The sequence below is a fragment of the Anopheles marshallii genome, chromosome 3, assembly GCF_943734725.1.
Source record: "Anopheles marshallii chromosome 3, idAnoMarsDA_429_01, whole genome shotgun sequence".
In the NCBI taxonomy this organism is placed as follows: Eukaryota; Metazoa; Arthropoda; class Insecta; order Diptera; family Culicidae; genus Anopheles; species Anopheles marshallii.
In genome coordinates, this window is record NC_071327.1 from 63,622,519 (window position 1) to 63,642,599 (window position 20,081).

Here is a 20,081-nt window from a genome sequence, read left to right on the forward strand (position 1 = left end):
GCGATCTGGGACGTAAATTGTCTAACTGCATTTGGCAAGCGATGCTGCGGTGTGATGCCCGGGCCTGCCGGACCTAAAGGCACGCCGGTAGCGTTCATCGTCAACCGATGCCGGTCGTGGCCAAACATCATCAACCGGCCAGTGCTGCAATCGCAATCATGAAGGGTCTCATGCCGGATAGGTAGTATAACTGTCGTCCGGTGTGCAATAGCAATCGGTGGATTGCTTGTTTTTCGAAATAACAACCTTTCGGCCACGGCGATGGGTGCAGTGATAAATTACGACAGCACACTCCGGCTCGGCTGGAATAATGTTCCGGCTCGAGAAATATTTAATGAGCGTATTGCATACACGTCCCGTGCGATGGGAAATTAAATGTTGCGACAAATTCGCTATCGGGAACGTGAAGTTTGGAGAATGAAAAAATAAAAAGAAAAAAGAATATTCTTGATTTTGGGTGTGATTTTGGCTAAATTTAAATGTCTCATTTTCACCTTTTATTAATCTTCAATTCTCTCATGCCATACGCTCAATGGAGATGTTTCATCTTCAGTCCTTACATCCGTTATGGCTATTTATGACTTAGATAGTGTTTAACATCCGGCCCAGCAAAGATCAAAAGTAATTACATTGAACGTATCGCTTGCATCACATCATTGCATTCCTGTTTTACTCAATCGATAGCAGCACCCAATAACAGATGTCTGCCTCATCATTCCAACAGCAAATGCGTAACGAATTTCTGCCCATGAGCGCATACATGACACATCATAAACATCTCAGTCAGCATCCATCAATCACTCTTTATCCGCTCGAGTATAAATTACGCTCGTCAGAATTTATACATTTCCGAACTAGGATGTGCAGGGTGGTGCGTTCACCATAGAAGTGGCAGTAACAGTCATTCGAAAATGTGCTCCAGACGTTAGATTGCACGCATATTAATCATAGCAGAGAAAAAAAAACCGGAAAGGCATCCATGCAAATCAACTTCCATCCTCGTACGTATTGTAATACGCAATGTAACGAGAGTAAGAGAGAGAGAGAGCAAAAAAAAGTACACATACACACATGAGTTTGTGTGCAGAAACGATTTGACCACAAAACCAACAGAAATAGATTTAGTGACAGCTCATCAAATACTCGGTAAACCATGAGTGGTCGAATCTCGAAAGCGCTTCGCTATGTCTGAATAATACCCGTCGGACATGTACGATTTAGAAACGATAGAATTTTGCTATAGAGAAATTATTTCGAATATCAATTCAAAAGTGTGATAAAAATTGTATAAAACAAGACAATTCCGCACTATTTTAGTTCAAATTGATAGAATATGTCGAATAAACTGCATACTTTGGGGCGTATTCAAAGATCAAATTTTTCAACGCCTAAAGTTATGCACGTTCGACTGTTCGTGGAAAAAACCTTGTTAGCCGTCAACATTTCTCTCTTAATAAGCGTGTTAACAGGGGTAGCCGGATGGTTTGCTTGTATTCTCTAGTTTTTATTCAAACGTGTTTGCAATCGATGGTCAATATTGTGGCAAACAAAACCACACCACACTAAAATGTACGCAAGCAAAATCAATCTAGTTTAGTAAACTGCGGAAAAGCAATCGGATCAGATTAGTGAAGTGCGTCGGAATGTTGCATGCTTCAGAAATAAATCACTGTTATCGTTGGCAGACAATGGATTCTTTTATGTGGACTTGGATGGATGTTCAGGCATGGTAAAAATGATGTGATACTTCAGTTTTTAGTATTTCATTGAAGAAAGCCAACGGCCATAGACATCAGACCAGTGATACTTATAGTAAAACTTAACATAGTGAAGAGAATGATTGACCTTCGAAGTTGTTGCGTATGGTACAAAAAGGCAAAGGGGTGGAAAATTTAATATCATTCTAATTGTCAAGGCAGGGTGTGTGTGTGAGTGTGTAGAAAATGAATGACTAGTAGTTTACTTCCGACAAGATATTTATACAAACACATCATGGAACCTACTTACCCTCATGCTCTTCTATTCCGTAATCGCCCGGTATGGCGTTACTATGCTCGGTCGGTTTGGGGGATGGTTTCGAAAGCGGAGTGGCACTATTCGGTGGCTGTACGGTGGTTGGGTTGGCGGCCGTTGTACCGGTGGCCAACGGCGCGGTTGCGGATGCTGTCGGTGAGGTGGTGATGGATGCAAGCGGTCGAGCTAGTGTTAGCAAAAACGGTTACATTAGCATTCCTGACAGCGTGTTTTTCGGGGGCGTTAGGTGGGTTATTTTGGGACTGTTGCGATGTTTTTGCATTGTACCGTAGAAGAATGCGAAAGCAATTAACAGGTGCAGAGCGGTGTAAAGGTGTGTCGTTTTTTGTTCTGTTTTGTTGTTCGGCAAGGAGTAACTTAAAAAGCGGTTATATTGTTCTGGTTGCCTTAGCGTTTGGATCGCGATATAGAAGTTATATTAAATTATACTTAATTATATTTATTTAAGCTTCATTTGTTGATAAATATAAAGTAATTTACTGTTTTTTTCATTATCTTGTAAATAGGTCTTGTCTACTAAATGTTAGTTATGTACAGCGCCTAAAAGTATGCAAAAAAAGGCTTAAAAAGCATTGTATATTTAGACAGTTTTGGCCGCTTCCAAAAAGCAATTCTAACCAACTAACCGTTGCGAAGAAACGTTTGTGATCCGCTCAGCTTGTGAATTATTCAACATAACTGTATAATTTATACGATTATCCGATTAAAGACCGCCTTGATTGACCTTTCGGCATTGCTCCGACTTTATGACTTCCCAAACTTATGCACACAATCCAACTTCTTCTCCGGGAAGCGTTACAGTAATTTTCCGAGAAACTATATCTGTAACAATCGGGTTTTATAGAGCTGGTGTACAATAAATCTGTGCACGGCACAGTCTGTGCCTGCGCTAACGCAAAGTTCATTTGCATCGAAGTTTGCGTAAGGTAACAATAAAATAATTCTCGGAACGATTTTCCTACCCAAGAACATAAGTTCCGTGGAATTCGATACCTTTAAGTTGGTCGTACGCGTCTTCGAGCTTGAATGCAATGTCGCGAAACGTACGAACAGAACACACACACCCAGCATTCGAGTGCTTGTAGGCGGAAACCGATGTGGACAAAAAGTTTAGAAAGCATGCCGGCGTGAGTGTTTTGTGAGAATTGAGAACGAAGTGTTCTCAAGTGTTTCCAGCGTGTGTACCGCGTCGGCGTACGACCGGAACCCTACAGTACCTAACCATTACACTTGCGGTAGACATTTGTTTAATCGAGCAAAAGACGTCTTGCACGCTTAGTTTAACCTGGTGCTCGTTTTTCGGGGAGGGGCGGGGTGGCCTCAAGGGCTCCGGATATCCCAGGGTTTCACCGAGTACGTGTCCGACACAGGTAACACCGGGCGAGGGTGATGCGGATGTGGTTGAGCATTCCGCACCAGTTGTCATGTGGCTTGGAGTGTGTACCGGTGCACCGTCCCAGCACGACACCGTCGACAAACGCCGTACCTGGGCTTGTTGTTTTGCATCAAAGTGCGAACGATTTACTGTCTTCTTGTGTTTCCACCATGCAAATCCACCACTCCCCGACCTTTGCCGGCTTTGTAACGTGATTATCTCCGCTCGAGAGTGATGTCAGTCGTAAAGCCCGAGCTGAGCATCCCCGGTGTCGATTTGTCCCCGAAAAGATGATGAGCTACGTCCGGAGCGATATGAGCTCATTCACGGCTCAGGCAGCTGCCGTGGAATGGCAGGTGAACTCCACGGACGGACACGGATAAACCGCAGGTGTTTGGATCCGGTCGGGAATTAGTGCACTCTGTGGGGGCGCAAGATTGCGGTCCCTTTTCGGGGCCGTACACTTACCGTTCACCAAGACCGTCACGTTGACCGAAATGTTGCCGAGAGCGTTCCCGGCACAGCAGGTGTAGATGCCACCGTCATCGAGCGTCGACATTGGCAAAATCAGTGAACCATTGCCAAACAGCTTGATGCGTCCGTTCTGGATGTTTTCGTTATTGAATTTCCATAAAATGCTCGGCGTCGGTGCACCTGTGTAGAGAAATGGAACAGCGCACCCGGCGTTGGATACAAATCGTGTTTCTAACTGAAGCGACGGCGCTCGGTACCTACCGGTAACGACACAATCCAGCAGGATTGGATCACCCTCGAGCAGCTCGAGCGGGTCCACCGGTGTACGCAGGAACTTCGGGGCTTCCGCTTCGCTTTCGACCACATCGTTGTTGACTGCAAGGTGGGCGGTGCGTGACCGCGACTCCCCGAGGCTGTTGCGGGCGATGCACGCGTACTGGCCCGCATCGGCCGGGACGAGCTCGTCGATACGCAGCGAACCGTCGGGCAGTAACGATACCCGACCGTCCGACTCCGAGCGGACCGGGCTCTCCTCAAACAACCATACAATATCCGGTCGTGGAGCACCCGACGCCTTGCAGCTGAATACGGCTGTCTGGCCGTAGCCTATCTCGATGTCCCTCGGCTGGACGACAATTTCCGGTTTCACTGCGAGGAAGGATACCGAAAGCGAACACATTAGCTTGGGATCACGGGAAAAGGAGGGAGTATAGTTCCACTCCCCCAACTGGGAAGCTTCAATTTTCCGGGATTCCGGGAGCTAATCGGATTTCAAAGGGATAAAATTTGGCAAATGGAATCATATCATCGATCAGAGGAAGTTGGCCCAACGACAGAAAAAAAACAACTCTGAATTGGACACCAAGAATTTCGTCCTTTTCCCTGGAACATCTACTGAATGCCGCAAATAAAGAAATCAGGTTAACGATGAACCTATTCATGACGGTGCAGGTGTTTTCCTTCATTTGTACGCCGTAAACAGTTATTAGCAGTATTTATTCCACCGTCGTCCTCATTTTCTGGTTCCGGCGTCCGCAACATAATGCTGAATAACTCCCTAATGAGACACATTTTAATTTCCACTCCAAAACCAGGAATGAAGCACACGGTAAGCGAAAAACTTTGTTTATCACGAAAACGAAACGAAACGGAAGGGGATTGAAATCGCTGGACTCACCCGTGGGACCCGCTACTTACCGCAGTGGAAGTCCTCCTCCGTGAACGAGCTAATTGGTTGACCTTCGAGGAAGGGCGGCGTGGCGCAGGTTGCACCGGCCACCAGAGATTTCCGGTTCGGTTGCTGCATCGTCCGAACGAACCAGAGCAGTGAGCAATCGCACTCGAGCGCATTATCGTCCAGCCGGAGCCGTCGCAGGGATGGCAACCGTTCGAAGCTTCCCTCCGGTATGTTCTTAATTTGGTTGCCGTGCAAATAGCTGTCGATGGGGCGAGGCAATAAAACCGGGACACCCGGGGGGGCAACAAAAGGTTGGAATGAGAGCGTTAAGACCGGGGTCCGTTTATCTCAAGAGGGCTGGCAAAATATTTATCGTCCAGGAAGCGCCGCAGGTGCAAATCAACCTTCGAGTGTTTTGTGTCTATTTTTTTAGCAGAACATTGAACCAACTGAGATACAATTTAGCAAACTTTCTCCGTTTCACTGCGCCGTTGAAAGAAACGATGCAAATAAAGGCAAAACAAAAATAATGGGCCAGCCAAATAATGTAATGAAGGAAACGGTAAACGATGTTATTGTCATGCTCTTACGCCGTCCTGCCATTAACATCATTGTTTTCAAGCGCGTATTTTGATTCCTTGGAAATAATCTTGCCAAAAGAAATAAACAAGTTGTTAGCTATCCTAAATGTTGGTGCTTTTTCGAGCGAAAATGGTACATCCGATCATAGCAGGTGCTCAAGCATACCGAAACACACCTAGCGTAGTAAAACGCCCAAATTTATGCAATCTTCATAACAAAAATGTTTTCTAATGGTTATTCGGAACTGTTTATTTGATGGTGTTTTTAATTCTTTTTCTGTCTTAACGTCAGTTTTCACAAACTTTTAATGATGGTAGGAATATAAATTCATCTTTTCCTTTTGCTACGCTGGAAATCGCTGTTCCGGAAGTTCATCCGAATGGCTCTGACTGACGTGTCGATTTAATACCTAAACTACTGCGTCAATTAGCGTCGATTATTTTACCATTTTCAATTACACTTACACAGATAGAAACAACGCCGAGACACAACTTGTTCAAAATGTTTCTGAACAGCTCCCGGAAAGCAAATATAAAATCAAGGAAAAGGGAACGCTGTGCTTCCACCGGCAAACGGGAAACGAACCGGAGTAAATATCAGCAAAACGAGTAACTAGGTTCTCCGCACCCGGTTGCGATAGATAGGTTGGTTCGGTAAAAGATGGGAGCTGTGGGGTGTTTGTTTTTAATTGCCCGCCTCTTTACTCCGTTGAAAAGGTTTCGCGTCTTGCGGCATCGAACAAGATTGCCGGTGGATTGTACAAGGGCCGAAACAAATACATGCGCAACCTGAGACTAAGACGTCTACCGAGCCAAGAATTTCCACTTAAAATGGATGCGAAAGTCTTAAACCTCCTAGCTGGCCGGTTCTATTTCCCTTTCTACTTTTGGTTTTGTTTGCGCTGTTTTCGAGCTCTTCGTTGTATTGCTTGAAGTTTCCAGTGTTGTTTATGTAGCTTTTTTTTGTGATATCCTCTTTCATTCAACTAGACATCTTACAGTCTCATACAGGGTGAGAGTTGATGTATGTGTGTGTGTGTATGTATTTACTCATTTCATTTGCTGCTTACCAGACAAGTGGCATTTTCTCGACATTGTTTGTCTAGAAAGGGATGTAGCAAAGACAAGATCCCTCGAGGAAATACAAGAAAAGAAATATCGAAATATTGATTTCATTTTTATTTTTATATCAAACCTCTTCTTTTCTTCTTATTTCAACAATTCTTTGCATTGAATTTTTTATGACCTCCATGGTAGATTGCACAGAAATAGTCGTGTGTCTATTTCACACATTTCCTTCGTAGTTCCTTATTAAACTACGCACCTATCGATTTTTATCCTGGGAAACCCTTTTGTATTGAGATTTTCCTCTCAGCCTTCCATCTTCCCACGAATCTACAACGAGAAATTCACAATCTATCGGTAAGTCCACCATCAGTGCCCCGGGGTGCTTCGTCCTTTCGCGTTCTGCAGATTGGAAAGCGGAAGTAGCGACAACCTCCGCAAAGGTATTGTCATTTTCCGTTTTCTTGTCACATTTCGCAAATAATAACAACCAGCGAACAAGACCGACCGGATATTGTTGTTGCACGAGTGTCACGGACCCTTTCCCGAGGGGTATGTCCGTCCATTCATAGCCAGCCCGGCGTCTACCGAGCATGTATCCGCGCTGGCGGATGGCGCTCGGAACGTGCCATGCAAGCACCACATCTCTAATGTCATTGTCATCGTCGTCACTCACCCACCGATGGGTCCGCGACATGATGGAACTTCTTTCGCTATGCTCTTATTTGATTCTTTCCCGTTCGGATAGTGAACCATTTCCTTCACTGCGAACGTGATGTCGTGGTTGAGACGCCAGCCGTGGTACGCTGGGTCGACCTATCCTCGGGCATCCTTGCTAGCTGTACCGCCAGCCATCTTTGCGCCACATTGCGTCTTTCTGTTTTTGTGTTTTTTGCCGCCTGATTGGTGTGTTGTTCGGATCATCGTATCCAACTCTAGCAGCTTCCGGTTTTAATCAAATGGTTAATATTGAAGTACCCGGAGGCGCTTAGTTTAAATTACAAAAAAAAAAAAAACGAACAAACTTTAGCTCACAACACTACCCCCGTTAGGGGGGAATACTGGTGAGGGGTGGCGGTGTCGGTAACAGAACAGATACACCCATTAAAAGATTAACTTTTATCCTCCGGAGAGCTTGGGCAGAAGTTTCAACGCAAGTATGCCCTTCGGGCTGGCAGCAGTCGCTGTTGTGTGCGGGAAAGTTGTGGCGAAAATATGTCCGGGAAAGTGCCAACGACTTGAAACTATTTTCAAACTAATCAGTTTCCAATCAGGTAATTGTCACACACACACACACGCACGCACTGGGAGTTAAATGGAGACTTACGGAGCAACTCCCAGTGGATCACGCAAGCTTGAAGGCCGGAAGATTGGACTGAGTTCATTCAATTAATTTTACATCGGTCAAAGTTCGTGCGTAGAATTTGTGAGAAGGTGTCAAATTGGAGATATTTGAGACACTTCGAACCAGGTTACACATCGCACATCCCCACGCTAAACACAATTGAAAGACGCTTGATTTCTTCCTGGTCTCCACGCTGAAGTAATCGTGGCGGAGAATTCATTCTCAGTGCACGAAAGCCCCGAGGACATCGTTATATTAATTATCCAGCAACGCGTCGGAAAGACTTCCCAGTGTCTTCCGTCGCCGTTGCTTAGCGTTACATTAATTAATCCGGAAACAAGATTTATTAAATGAAGCTCGCGTGCACCGAGCGTGCCCATATTTGGGATTATTGCCCATGTCCTATCTGTTTTTTTTTCCCTATGCCCGCAGTTCGCTGCCATTCGTTTTAACTCCCTTCCGCCTTGTTTTTTTCTTGGTTTAATTAGTACCGTGGAATGAGTGATTATTGGATTTAGAATGCGTCACTTTCTTTACTCTTTCGGGCATCTCCTCCCCCAACAAAAGCGTTTCGGTTGGCATGCAATTAGAAATAATTACAGTCGTTTATAACAATTTAATGCGCGCGTCTAAAAATAATGTGCTTTTCCTACGGCTTTCGCTTGGCTGGAGTTTTAAAACCTCCCAACACGGCCAACAAAAGGATAATGGTGGCATTTGGGGAGGGGAGGGGAATATTTTGAAGCTGTGATTGAACAATTTGAGGCAATTGCAGCAACATGGTTGTGGATATAAATGTCGCCACATTAATCTAACATTTTTATCTTCGTTTGTTTAAAATATTTGATAAATTGTGTTCAAACTTGTCTTAAGGTTTGGGGCTAATCGTTTCGATGATGGGTTGTAACGTTGTGAATAAAAAAAAGGAAAACCTTTACAGTGAACAAAGGATCAGCTCTATTCTCTAGCCTTTAATTAAACATTCCTAGTGTATACGATACGGTGAAGCAGTATTGGTGTGTTTGGTTAAAAGAACATCCATTTGCCGTTGTCTACAGCACCCATCCAAGAAGTCTAACTCGTTTGCTTTACCGATCAAATAAAACTCTTGAAAGCCATCGCATAATCAATAGCCATTGAAATGTGCTGGTGCTGCTGCTGGGCGCAGGATTCCGTTTGGGCATTTTACATTAAAAACAGTCTGGGAAAATTGAAGAAAAAAAAATGTTCCAAAAGGGCTGAAACTTTACCCATGCACGGTTCACTTTCAACGTCGAGCCGAAGGTTGACTTGCACACAGCAGAGCTTCCACTTGCTTCTAATCCAATGCACTCGCTACTCTCTATATCGCCTTTCATACTTACAGCCGTTCCAGGGAGGCCATGTTACTGAAGGTTTGCGGTTCCAGCCGGCTCAGATTGTTGAAATGCAAGTACCTGTAAAAGTGTATGTGTGTGTGTGAGAGAGAGGTTTTCCATTTTTCCGTACCACCCATCAGAAAGTGAATTTTTGCGAACGACACCAAACCGCCCGATTTTCCACCAGGAATGGTGCATGGATCGGAAGTGCAATAAGAGCAAAATTTCACAGCGTGAGAGGCAATTGTGAAAAAAAAACCCGGTCGCTCCGGTGAATGGATTTGCAATCAGTGGCTCATCAAATATTCGGCCTCGGTTGTACTTTCTTGTATTTGTATCCCACCGTGGGGATGTTTTCTTGCCGTCCGTGTTCACGGTGACACGGCCACAGCCTCATTTCGCCGAATTTTGTGCTCAGCCCGCTAAGAAGCGGGTTTCCCCCCGGGGGTTCTTCGCGTAACCGGCACACTCATCAAGCGGTTTACCGGCAAGTGTCACCGTTCAGCGAGGCGCGAAATTCGATGAGCCGGGTGGCGGTATATTTGCGTACTTACATGCTGTGGAGCCGGTTCAGCGAGACGAATGCATCCGCAGCGATGGCACCAATCCGGTTACGGTTGAGATAGAGATACTTGAGCGATGGCAGGTCCCGGAATGCACCTGAGTGGATTTTCGTCAGCTGGTTCTCGTTAAGGAATATCGTGTGCAAATGCAGCAGCCCGTCGAACGCACCGGTCGGTACCTCGCGGATGTGATTGTAGCGCAGATCGCTGGTAAATTTGAAAGAGAGAGAGAGAGAATGGGTAATTGCAATCATTAGCATTTTTGTGCCATGTTGAAGCGGTAGAGGCTTCGGGGTTTAAGAGCTTACAAGTGTATTTTAAGAATGTATTTTATGCTAAGTTCATGAATAATCATTTCGTTTCGAAAAGTAAAATCCTGAACACGTTTATAAAGAACAAAAATAGTTACAATAGTCAAAACGTAGAAGAATGTTGTTTGTTACATAGGACTAAAAATAGAGCCTAAAAGTATGCAATTTGCACGACACACGACACTTTTTTGCACGCCAAACGGGATTGATTAGGTAGTTGTTTTGAGTTTTCCACCCCATTCATTGTACACACAAACTAGAGAGCAAATGTATACCGTTTTCCCACAGTAGAATCAATGAGTTGGCATCCAGCACCCGATACGATTCTACCGAGCATTGCGTTTGCCATCAGCGCAGGTGCAAATTTATGTTCCGAACTGTCTGTCGTGTGCATCTTGAGCAATCTTGGGCGCAAATGCTTACGCTCCGAATGCAAACGATCGATTCAAACAACATTCAAGTCAAGCGACTATCAGCTTGCCAAGATGGGAAAATAATACAGCTCGAATAGCACAACCGATGTTTGCCCTGCTTTCTGCCACTTGGTGTCCCGGTGGAGGAAAACTCCTTCCCTACCCCTCCAACGTTGATTATGTTCGTGATGATGTTCTCGTTCCATTCTTCTTATGGGCTATGGCTCCCTTTTTGTTCACTATTCGCTAACAAAAACTCACGCCGCCCCGGAGCGCAGGTTTCAGGCGGAGCGTATCTGCCCCACACGGTAAGTAAAAGCAAATCTAACTTTGCTAACGAAATATTCATATTTTCATTTCTTTGCCTGTGCGGAAGGGAAAAAGTTGAGCTGCAACCGATTTTCCAACCCGGCAAAAGGGCAAACCACGGCGCGCCTAAAAACGGCCGGTCTTGGGGAGTTTGCAGAATTGAAAAGCAAACGAAAAAAGTTAAGATTTCCTTCGAGAGAAAAAGAAACGCCCGATAAAAAAGAGACGGAGAGAAAAGGATATGAGATAGGGAGGAAAGCCTGTCGAGAATAAAACAAGCGCTACATAATAAAACGTACGACTACACAAATCTTCAAACCAAGAGAAATGGATCGTTCTTTGGGGAAGAAAAGTTTGGCCAACTTGCTACCCCTCATCCTCCGTTCCGTACTTTCGTCCCATTTCCCGCCGTAGCAAACCTGGGCCAAATCTAAGCGCTAACGTTATTTAAAGTGCTTCCGTCCACATGGAGAATTTACTGCCGGGCAAGAACATTCCACAGGTCAACAACTGGTGCTGGTGTAGTTTTTTTGTCCCACCCAGAACATCTCCAACTTTAGTCGGCTTTGTGACAGAGTCGCCGTAATGCTTATGTTTTTGAACGCTTCGTCAATATGTGGTGCGGTTTAAGCTTCCTTTTTTATAGTTTATCTGATTATTATTAATGATAAACTGGAGTCTAATGTCAAAAAAGGAACATTGTTCGGTAAATTGCATACCTTCAGGCGTTCAACGTAGTATCGTTCAACGCCTAAATTGTCACAAATTTAATAACAAAGTTCTCTTGTTAAGGAGTTTCCGCGAATATTCACATCCCGCCCAACGATACTGCTATTATTAACGATAACTTTAAAGTTTGTTTTCTTGTCACGATCTATCACAATATTCAAACTGTCACCGATTGAAACTTCATCCAGAATGCAATATCAAAACAATAAGCACACCTACAGTACATCGCGTGTCTCACGCTACGGGTACAAAGTTTTCCCTGCGAAACTCAATATCAGTTTGCTTTCATCTCAAGTTGCTTTCTAAAATGGCCGTCACGTTCGTTTCGGCAGAGGATTTCCGTTGAACTGACAGACCGGCTCATACAAACGTCGTTAGTTTATGCGTCTCTCCGAACGTCGTCGCACACTCGTCGCTGAAGAAGTCGATGACGATGTGATCCGCTTGCTGTATGAAAATAACAATCGAACACAATGACCACCTTCTTCTTGCCATTCCGGTGGTAAAAGTGTGCAAAAGTTGATCAGAAAATAACTTATGATTTTTTTTGGAAAATAATAGACAGAGGTTTGCTCTTTCGACAGAGTCTTACGAAAAGTTTGTTGAAGGTCTGTTTTTTGGTGGATCCTGTCAATCGAGCAAGGAAGCAAACGGAGGGTTCGAGGGGAAGGAGCATACTTTCCCGGTTGCAGATGGTTCGCATTGCTTGTTGAAAGAAGTTTTCCCTCAAGTCAAAACAATTGTCGAGCTCCGAATGTGCCCGAAAACTATGGATGCTAACTTTCTCATGCCGATTCTTCAATAATCTTAACTTAAACAATTCCATTCAAAGGTGGGAAGGATGAGTTTCTGAAGACTGCTATTTATTCTTCTTTCTAGTGCCGAAACCGTATTTGCGAGCTATTGCCTTAACAGGAAAGGATCCTTCTAGCCGTACTTCGCTGGGTGTGGGCAAGTATTTCTTGCTACACCTCCTGCTCGTTGCTTACATAAACATGTCGCGTCTAGACAAGTTTATGACTCGAAGATGAATTATTTTCCAGCTTGAGCTCATAAGTGTAGTGTACCAAGCAGCTGCGGGAAAGCCTCGTAAAATCGATCCATCTTATGATAATATCAGCCCCGAAGTGGTAACCTCCGCTGGTGTGGTGGAAAACTTCGCTGGCAAGAAGCATTTTCATTATGTCCCCCCGCTTCCTCCCGTTTTGCCGAAACCTCTGCATTGGGAAACCGATAAGCGGCAAAAGGTTGTGGCAAAGTGGCTTCGATAGGAGGGGCGCGACGACCCGTCGGCCGTGTGCCGTGTGTGTGTCCGGGGGTCGCTTGCACAGATGCTAAGTTTTCAGCTATTTCCGAACGACATACAAATTACTCACGATGCGTCGAGAGCATTCCCATGGCGGTGTAGTAGATCGGCAACCCCACTATAGATAGAAGCCCGGTTAAGTTTGTCGTACGGAAGAATCGTCAAGTTTTGTGTGATAGCGTCGAGATAGCCCTTCTCCGCCGGTGATCTCAGACCTGAAGTGTCGACTGCTTCAGGGTGGGGAATGGGGTACGAGAGTGGCGAAAGAGAGTTAGAACTTAATTTACGCTTGCATAAATAATTAACTTATCGTTCCCGTGCTGCAGCCTGCTGGGTGTTCCACAACAATCACCAACCGTTAGACAAGGGGAGGGCCCGGCACGGTGAGAGTCAGTGCCTGCGAGTCGAACAAGTCGTCATGTGCACTGGATGTGCATTTGTTAATATTTACCCCGTGGGACAGGGTGCACTGTGGCATACAATTTATGAGCTATTCTTCGTACTCATAGCCCCGAGCCGATTTTAAGGTTTGAAGGGTACCGGGAAGGATTAGGCATGGCTGCGCGCATGTACGTACATATGTGCGTTCAGGGAATTGCAAAAGAAATTGTACAATCGAAAAGTCATGCGTAATGGGACGGGAGTTAGTGGTATGGAAGTTTCACCGGACGAAGATGCTTCTTGAGCTCAAAATTATTAAAATTCAGGGAAGAAAATATTTAACAGTAACGAATGCTTACAAAATAGTTCACAAATGAATGTGTTAGAAGTAAATATGCGCACAAACTATTCTGAAAGTTTGAATCACACCTTATGAAATTTAGAGATAAATTCTATTCCTATCTCCTTGAAGCAACTTTAGGTATTGGTATAGGCGTCTTACGACTGGCAACTTCTTAAGCATTCCATCGAAGAACATCTAAGGAGAGTACACCACCCTATTGCATTACTTGAATCACAAATATCACGTGAAATTCAAACACGTATCAAGTACATGAAACGATCAAATCACAAACCTGTTGTGTGCACGGTCGCATGCCATTAGAAATAAACATACTTCAAGTAAGCAAAGGCAACTTCAAACGATCGTTCCACGAGACATACTGTGTTCAAATACCTTTTGAACTGGCTTAGTCGCCTGGCCATATACTTCAGAGACATTTTCCCATTATTATTTTTGCAACAGCTGAAACAATGCTCTCACTCTACACCGGTTTCATCGTAGCTGCAACGAAAATGTACCTTTTTACAATCTGCTTCTAAAATCAGTTGAGAGTTCGAAAAACAAAACCGAACCTACCGTTGGCACTAACGAAAGAAACCCAACTGTAACACAAACGGTCGGCCAATCGACGCCAATGAGCGGTCCCTTGCTCGATTATTTACGTTCCAGTTTAAACCGCCGGTAGACGCAAAGTGCACTAAAAACAGTGTCCCAGCTGTATCCCGGGGCGTCCCATATTTACTTAAAAGTAAACGAATAGCTAAGGGGGGTGTACTGGTACGGGCAGTGCCAAAGGGGTGAATAAAAACATCCCCCAAAGTGTTCGGTTTGTAACCGGTGCATGTTTGTGCAACCAAACCCGGTTTCGGCAAAGGCGAGATCAACAAAGCCCGGAAAATATGGACAACCCCCAAAAGGACATCGCTGATAAACATTACCACAAACTGGAGTCGGACCACGAACACGGGCTACATCCACAGTGTGTGTGTGTGTGTGTGTGTGTGTGTGTGTGTGTGTGTGTGTGTGTGTGTGAGTACATGTCCTGCTCCTGTTCCGGTGATATCGAATAGGAGGCGACCAGCAAAGTGTAAATGTAATTAAAATTATCCTCTTATTTATTGTGTCCCTGCGGACTGACCGGACGAGCAGTCGTGTTTAGACAGCGGTGTGGAGGATTTTAAAATGTGCCGTTCGGTGGTCCGGCTGTGGAGTGAACCAAACGTGACCGTACAGCCGTTTGTCGCACGCTCGCACATTACCCTTTCCGGAAAGTCCCTGGACAGTTGGGTTCTAACGTTGAAGCTACTGATAACATTCAAGCCCAATAAAACATAAGCGTGGCTGAGTGAATGAGTGGAAGAAATGCGATCGGTGCGCAGAGATGGAGATAATTTGGAGGGTTGTTAGAACTCAGAACGGAACGGCCCGGAACGGAGGCTGTTTACGAAACCATAAAATCGGATCTTATTGTGGAAGTAATTGAGTGTCGAAAATATTGTACGGAGTGTTTGTGGCTGTGCTGTTGGGTATTTTGAATAATGAAGTATTAAATCATGAGCAGGATTTATCTTTCAAGATGCGTAATTCCTTTGACAACGGAAACTCGCATGATTTATGTATGCATTAATTTCATCTTGATGATGACGGGTAGGTAATAATCACTGCAATTAGGCTTCAGGAAGCAATTAGACAAACACAGTTTATGATGGTTTTGTAAGGTGTAAAGAAGGTTCAAAGACGATTTATGTACTGATCCATCACTAAGCTTCACTTATGGGATTAGATCTAGAGTGATCTATGTTTAAGCTTCATTTATGGGATTTTACCTGGTATAAATCAGACAGGGATGGGTTTTCGGACCTTAAATAGGTTTGTGAGTGCGTAGGCAACAGGATGTTTTGCTTCTCAAAAGCAACTAAAATGTTTTATGAAATTAGACGAATTATTAACATTCACGATTTCAATGTAGCCATTCGATGTTAATGTTAACGCATAACGACAAATTCGCCTAAATTTATGCAATTAGCATAACTTTTTCGCCCTTCAACAATTCCTTTACTTTCGCTGCTCTATAGTGAATTGCTTGAAAGGAAATATTTAATAAAAACAACCTTACCTGTACAGGAACAATTGAAACGCTACATATACATTAGTAATTAAATGAAACTTCACCATATGGTGATGGTACAACGGACTTTCGCCCCACATCGTGCTCGTAACATCAACGCTACAGTTCCGCATCGCAAGCAAAGCGGAAAAGAGTGTAATCATGAATAATATTTCCAGCGAACAACATTCACCTTAGCAGCTGTGTGCGACCTGCATCACCCACGGTAGATTGCGGTGCACGGTAACATTCTACCAGCATTACGCATACCGAACCGTAAGCCCCAAGGAGCTACACTAATCGGCTTAACGTCACGGTGAACATTGGTTTGATAATGTACATTTTTCGTGCCCCAAGCAAGCCCTTTCACTCGGCTACATGTCACCGACAGCGATCGGACGAATGTGTTCGGTGGAAATAGACGAAAAACCAAGTGGAACCAAAAAAGCAAAGAAACACCAACAACGCACCGAAAACGTCATCAAAGCCTCGTTGCTGAATGAGTGTTATTTTTCAGCATGTTTTATCATCCTTCAGGCACCATCGCGCACTTTTTGCACGCTGCCCGATGCTATCCGTCACCGGGAGAATGTTCACCGGGTGTAAACATAAATATTGCTCAGGTGAAAGCAAAGCTCCCCATCGTTGGAAGCGAGGCCCCCGACACCAATAGGAAACATTCCCGCAGCATATCGTACGCCACCGTACGCGAATCAGCCATTTGTTTCAGTCCCGGGTGCAAACTATGTGACAACAGCTTTCACCCTGTCGGTTCTTTATCTTCCTGCTTCAAAAATGGGTTCGAAGCATCAGTGCGGCGAAAAACAAAACCTCCCCATCCCTGCTGGCTGCTGGGGTTTGCCGTCAGAGATAAATGAATGTTTACGATTTCACCTGACGTCAAGTTACACTGCCAGTGTCTACGGATATCAGATATCGGGGGAGTATGAAAGATAATGCCATTCCGCCCGAAAGGAGGACAGAAGCGTTCACAACATCACTCAAGTCTTTTGTGAAGTTTAATGAAATCAAGGCACAACGGAAGAATCGAAAACGGTCCACCCTCTTCTGCTAGCCGAGCTGCAAGCGCCTTTGGGTGAATGCAAATTAAATTGCTTTATGCCCAGCGAAACCCCGTGTTGTCTGTGATGAGGTGAAAGTGCTTTTTTTTATTTTTAAACTGTAACGAAACTATTGAAGAGTGCTTGGGTTGTTGATTTTGCTACAAATAACCATGCGGCTCCATTAGCCATTCTTGCCCGATTGAGCTGCTAATGGTTCGATGGTCGGGACGGATTATGTTCGCATCATTTAGCTTGGAACATCACGAGCAGCTAAAATGGTCTTTTGTGTTAGATAGACATTGTGATGAGTAACGAGAAAACTTTGAAGGACGTGCTAAGCAGTTTTGTATTCCTATCGTAATATTATTCTTTTGAATATTTGCCTTAGCATGAAGGTTTAAAATACTTACTTTTTAAACTATTTTACTATTACTGTAGATCATACCGTAAAGTATTTTTTATTGCAGAGACTCGTTAAGAACTGCTACAGCGGAGCACTCTGAGCAATAAGGGTACGCCAGCAATTTGTACGACAAATGAAGTGGGAGCAGTAATAACTATTTGAACTTCTTTTATTTGGCAATCGTAATATTCTTCCCCAGGAAAACTACATAAAAACTAAGCTTTCCTCTGCAACTGCTGCAGATGTAACACGTGCACAGTATCAAACCATCTGAAACAGAGCAACACTTATAAGAAGTAAAGAGTTCTTAACCATTTCTATTCCTGCTTTCCTTCAATGCGCTTTTATTGTTATGTGAAAAACTCACCTAAAACATCAAACACCACCATCTAGAAGTGAGAAAAAAACACTCACACACACACACCAAAGGCACGTCACACCAAAGAGTGTGAAGAGGCCCCTTTACCGGGTGACGGTACCTTGACGGTGCCGGGTCCGCGTAATGGTGAAAGGTTGCACAAAAAAAGGGGGCGTTTAATTTGTTGCAGGTGTTATGAGATTTTTATGGAGTTAACCTGGCTAAGCTCGTAAAAGTCGTCACGGTTCGCTGCGGCTAAAGGTCGAGGGTGCTTGATGCTTAGCATCCCTGCCAAACGGAGGCACGGTACGGGATGGGCTTAGAACCAAGACTAATCTCGTAAGTGTACGCGTAAATCAATGTTGCCATCGTGACGTGCTGGGGGATCGCGATTTATAAAGCAAATCCATTACGGAGCGTGTGCTTTGAAATTTCTGTCTTAAAGATATGCTTTCAGCACAATACATCTCTTTTTCTTTTGATGTATTATAGCTCAAAAAAACATATCGCACTGATAGAGGCACTTTTTTCAGTCCCAAAACGATCAATAACATCCTTTCATCGCATTCAGGAAATTGATTATACGGCCGGCAAATTGATTCGGTCATCATTTTCACCAATTAGCTCAAAACATTCGCACGGCTAATGGTGAAATTAGTTGCGAGCAACGATCGTTTGAACTCGTGCCCGAACGTCCTAATCTAATTCCTCACCTCACCAGCATAAAATGGCACACACTGGTGGCTCGCACTGGGGAAGAACGCGAACCATGGACGATTGGCGCTTATTGCCCTATCTCCTTAATTATCCGCGTTTGAGAGCGCTTTTAACATTCGAACCGCTGATTATCGCCATGCTGGCCCAACCCGCTCAGCCTTTGTTTGCTAACAGCGGCAGCGATTGATGAAAGTAAATTCATAACTCCGGTGCGAACTGTGTGCGAACAGGTTTGTGAAAAATTAATTATTTTAGATATTTCTAGCCGGTATTTAAGTGGTGGATTGAAACAAGAGAGTTACTGCATTCAGCAGAATTTTTAATATTTAATGATTAATACAGAACAAAATAAATGAAATGTAAGATAATTAAATTTATTTGTGAGTAGAATAATCTCGTCGTTATGAAAAGGTTTAAATTACACAAAAATAAATAAATTCAAACGTCTCTGGCGAACGAATCATCTGTAAAAACAAAATATCAAAAACGCCTAGAAGTATGCAATTTGTTCGACAAAATGGGACAAACATTCGTTATTCGAGTGTTTTATGTTTGTTTTCTAATCGTTCTCTGGGACACGTCCCTGTCATTAACTGCCCCGATAGATTACCGAACCGAAGTGCTTCCGATAAGAAGTATTTGAACAATAGGCTTCGTTAATAATCTCCATTCAACCTCACGAAGCAGTAAAACACTGTTTTATTTAGTGCAAACCCATCGTTTGTTAATCGTACGGGGTAAGTTTGCCGACACGGGTGTCGAAAAGTAGCATCTTTATGCAAGCAGAAATAAAACACATTGTGTCAACTTTTCAGCTTATCCTTTCTGCCGCACGGGTCAACCATATAAACTCCCCAAAATTACTGCCGTTTGGGGTCGACCCGAACCGGTCGTTAAATTTGCATAAACTTCGCATCCTACCTGCGTGCCGATACGAGAGCCGCAAAAGGCACAAAGGCTACAAAGCAGCAGCAAAAAAGCTAGAATATCACTGCCCTCCAAAAAGAGGCAACATCTGTTGATGGAATTTATGTACCTACGAACATTCTAAGCTAACCGATGAAATGAAATAAACGCAACAGTGGCGAAAAAAAAAAACAAAGGCAACTTTACAAACAGCATCCAGCAACAGACAATCGGGTCCCGCATACGCACGGTTCATCAGTGTATGTGTTACGGACAGGGAGCTACTCACATTATGCTCGTATCGGGCGGCATTTCCGGAACCTTATCGAGCTGCTGCTTGACGCATCGCACTGTTCGCTGTTGGCAGGCGCATTTCGGCGGACAACCGAACCCTTCGACGAGCCCGGCCAGACCGGCGAGGGTGACGATAGTGGCAATTAGCAACAGCCTGCCATTACCGCTAATCAGCCGCACCCGGTCCCGAAGCACATGGCCGCGTCCCATCGTACGGTTTGCTGCACTTCTTCACGCTTTCCTTACCGCTCTGTAGCGCTTCTGCTGGGGACAACTCCTAGCCCGGGTGGTTTTTTTTTTTTAACTTGCCTTCGTGCTTTCTTGTATGCGTTTGTTCACTTACACTTCGATTTGGTTGTGTGGGCCCCTTTTGTGCCCGATAAGCATGTGTCGCTGACACTTTGCTCTGACTTTCGTACAAGAACGCCTGGAACGTTCTACGGGAACAACACACACTTAAGCACACAC

General features: G+C 44.3%; 1 protein-coding gene across 1 annotated transcript in view; it reads right to left on the reverse strand.

Annotated features, from left to right (window-relative positions):
• LOC128715891 (peroxidasin) overlaps window positions 1-19,823 on the reverse strand; it is a 33,361-nt gene extending 13,538 nt beyond the window's left edge. The window contains exons 1-7 of the mRNA XM_053810808.1: window positions 19,609-19,823; window positions 9,964-10,179; window positions 9,416-9,487; window positions 5,081-5,319; window positions 4,145-4,531; window positions 3,878-4,063; window positions 2,008-2,199 (exon numbers count right to left, since the gene is read on the reverse strand). Coding sequence (XP_053666783.1) covers window positions 2,008-2,199; window positions 3,878-4,063; window positions 4,145-4,531; window positions 5,081-5,319; window positions 9,416-9,487; window positions 9,964-10,179; window positions 19,609-19,823 — 1,507 coding nt within the window. The remainder of the gene's footprint in view (window positions 1-2,007; window positions 2,200-3,877; window positions 4,064-4,144; window positions 4,532-5,080; window positions 5,320-9,415; window positions 9,488-9,963; window positions 10,180-19,608) is intronic.
• Window positions 19,824-20,081: the final 258 nt, after the last annotated feature.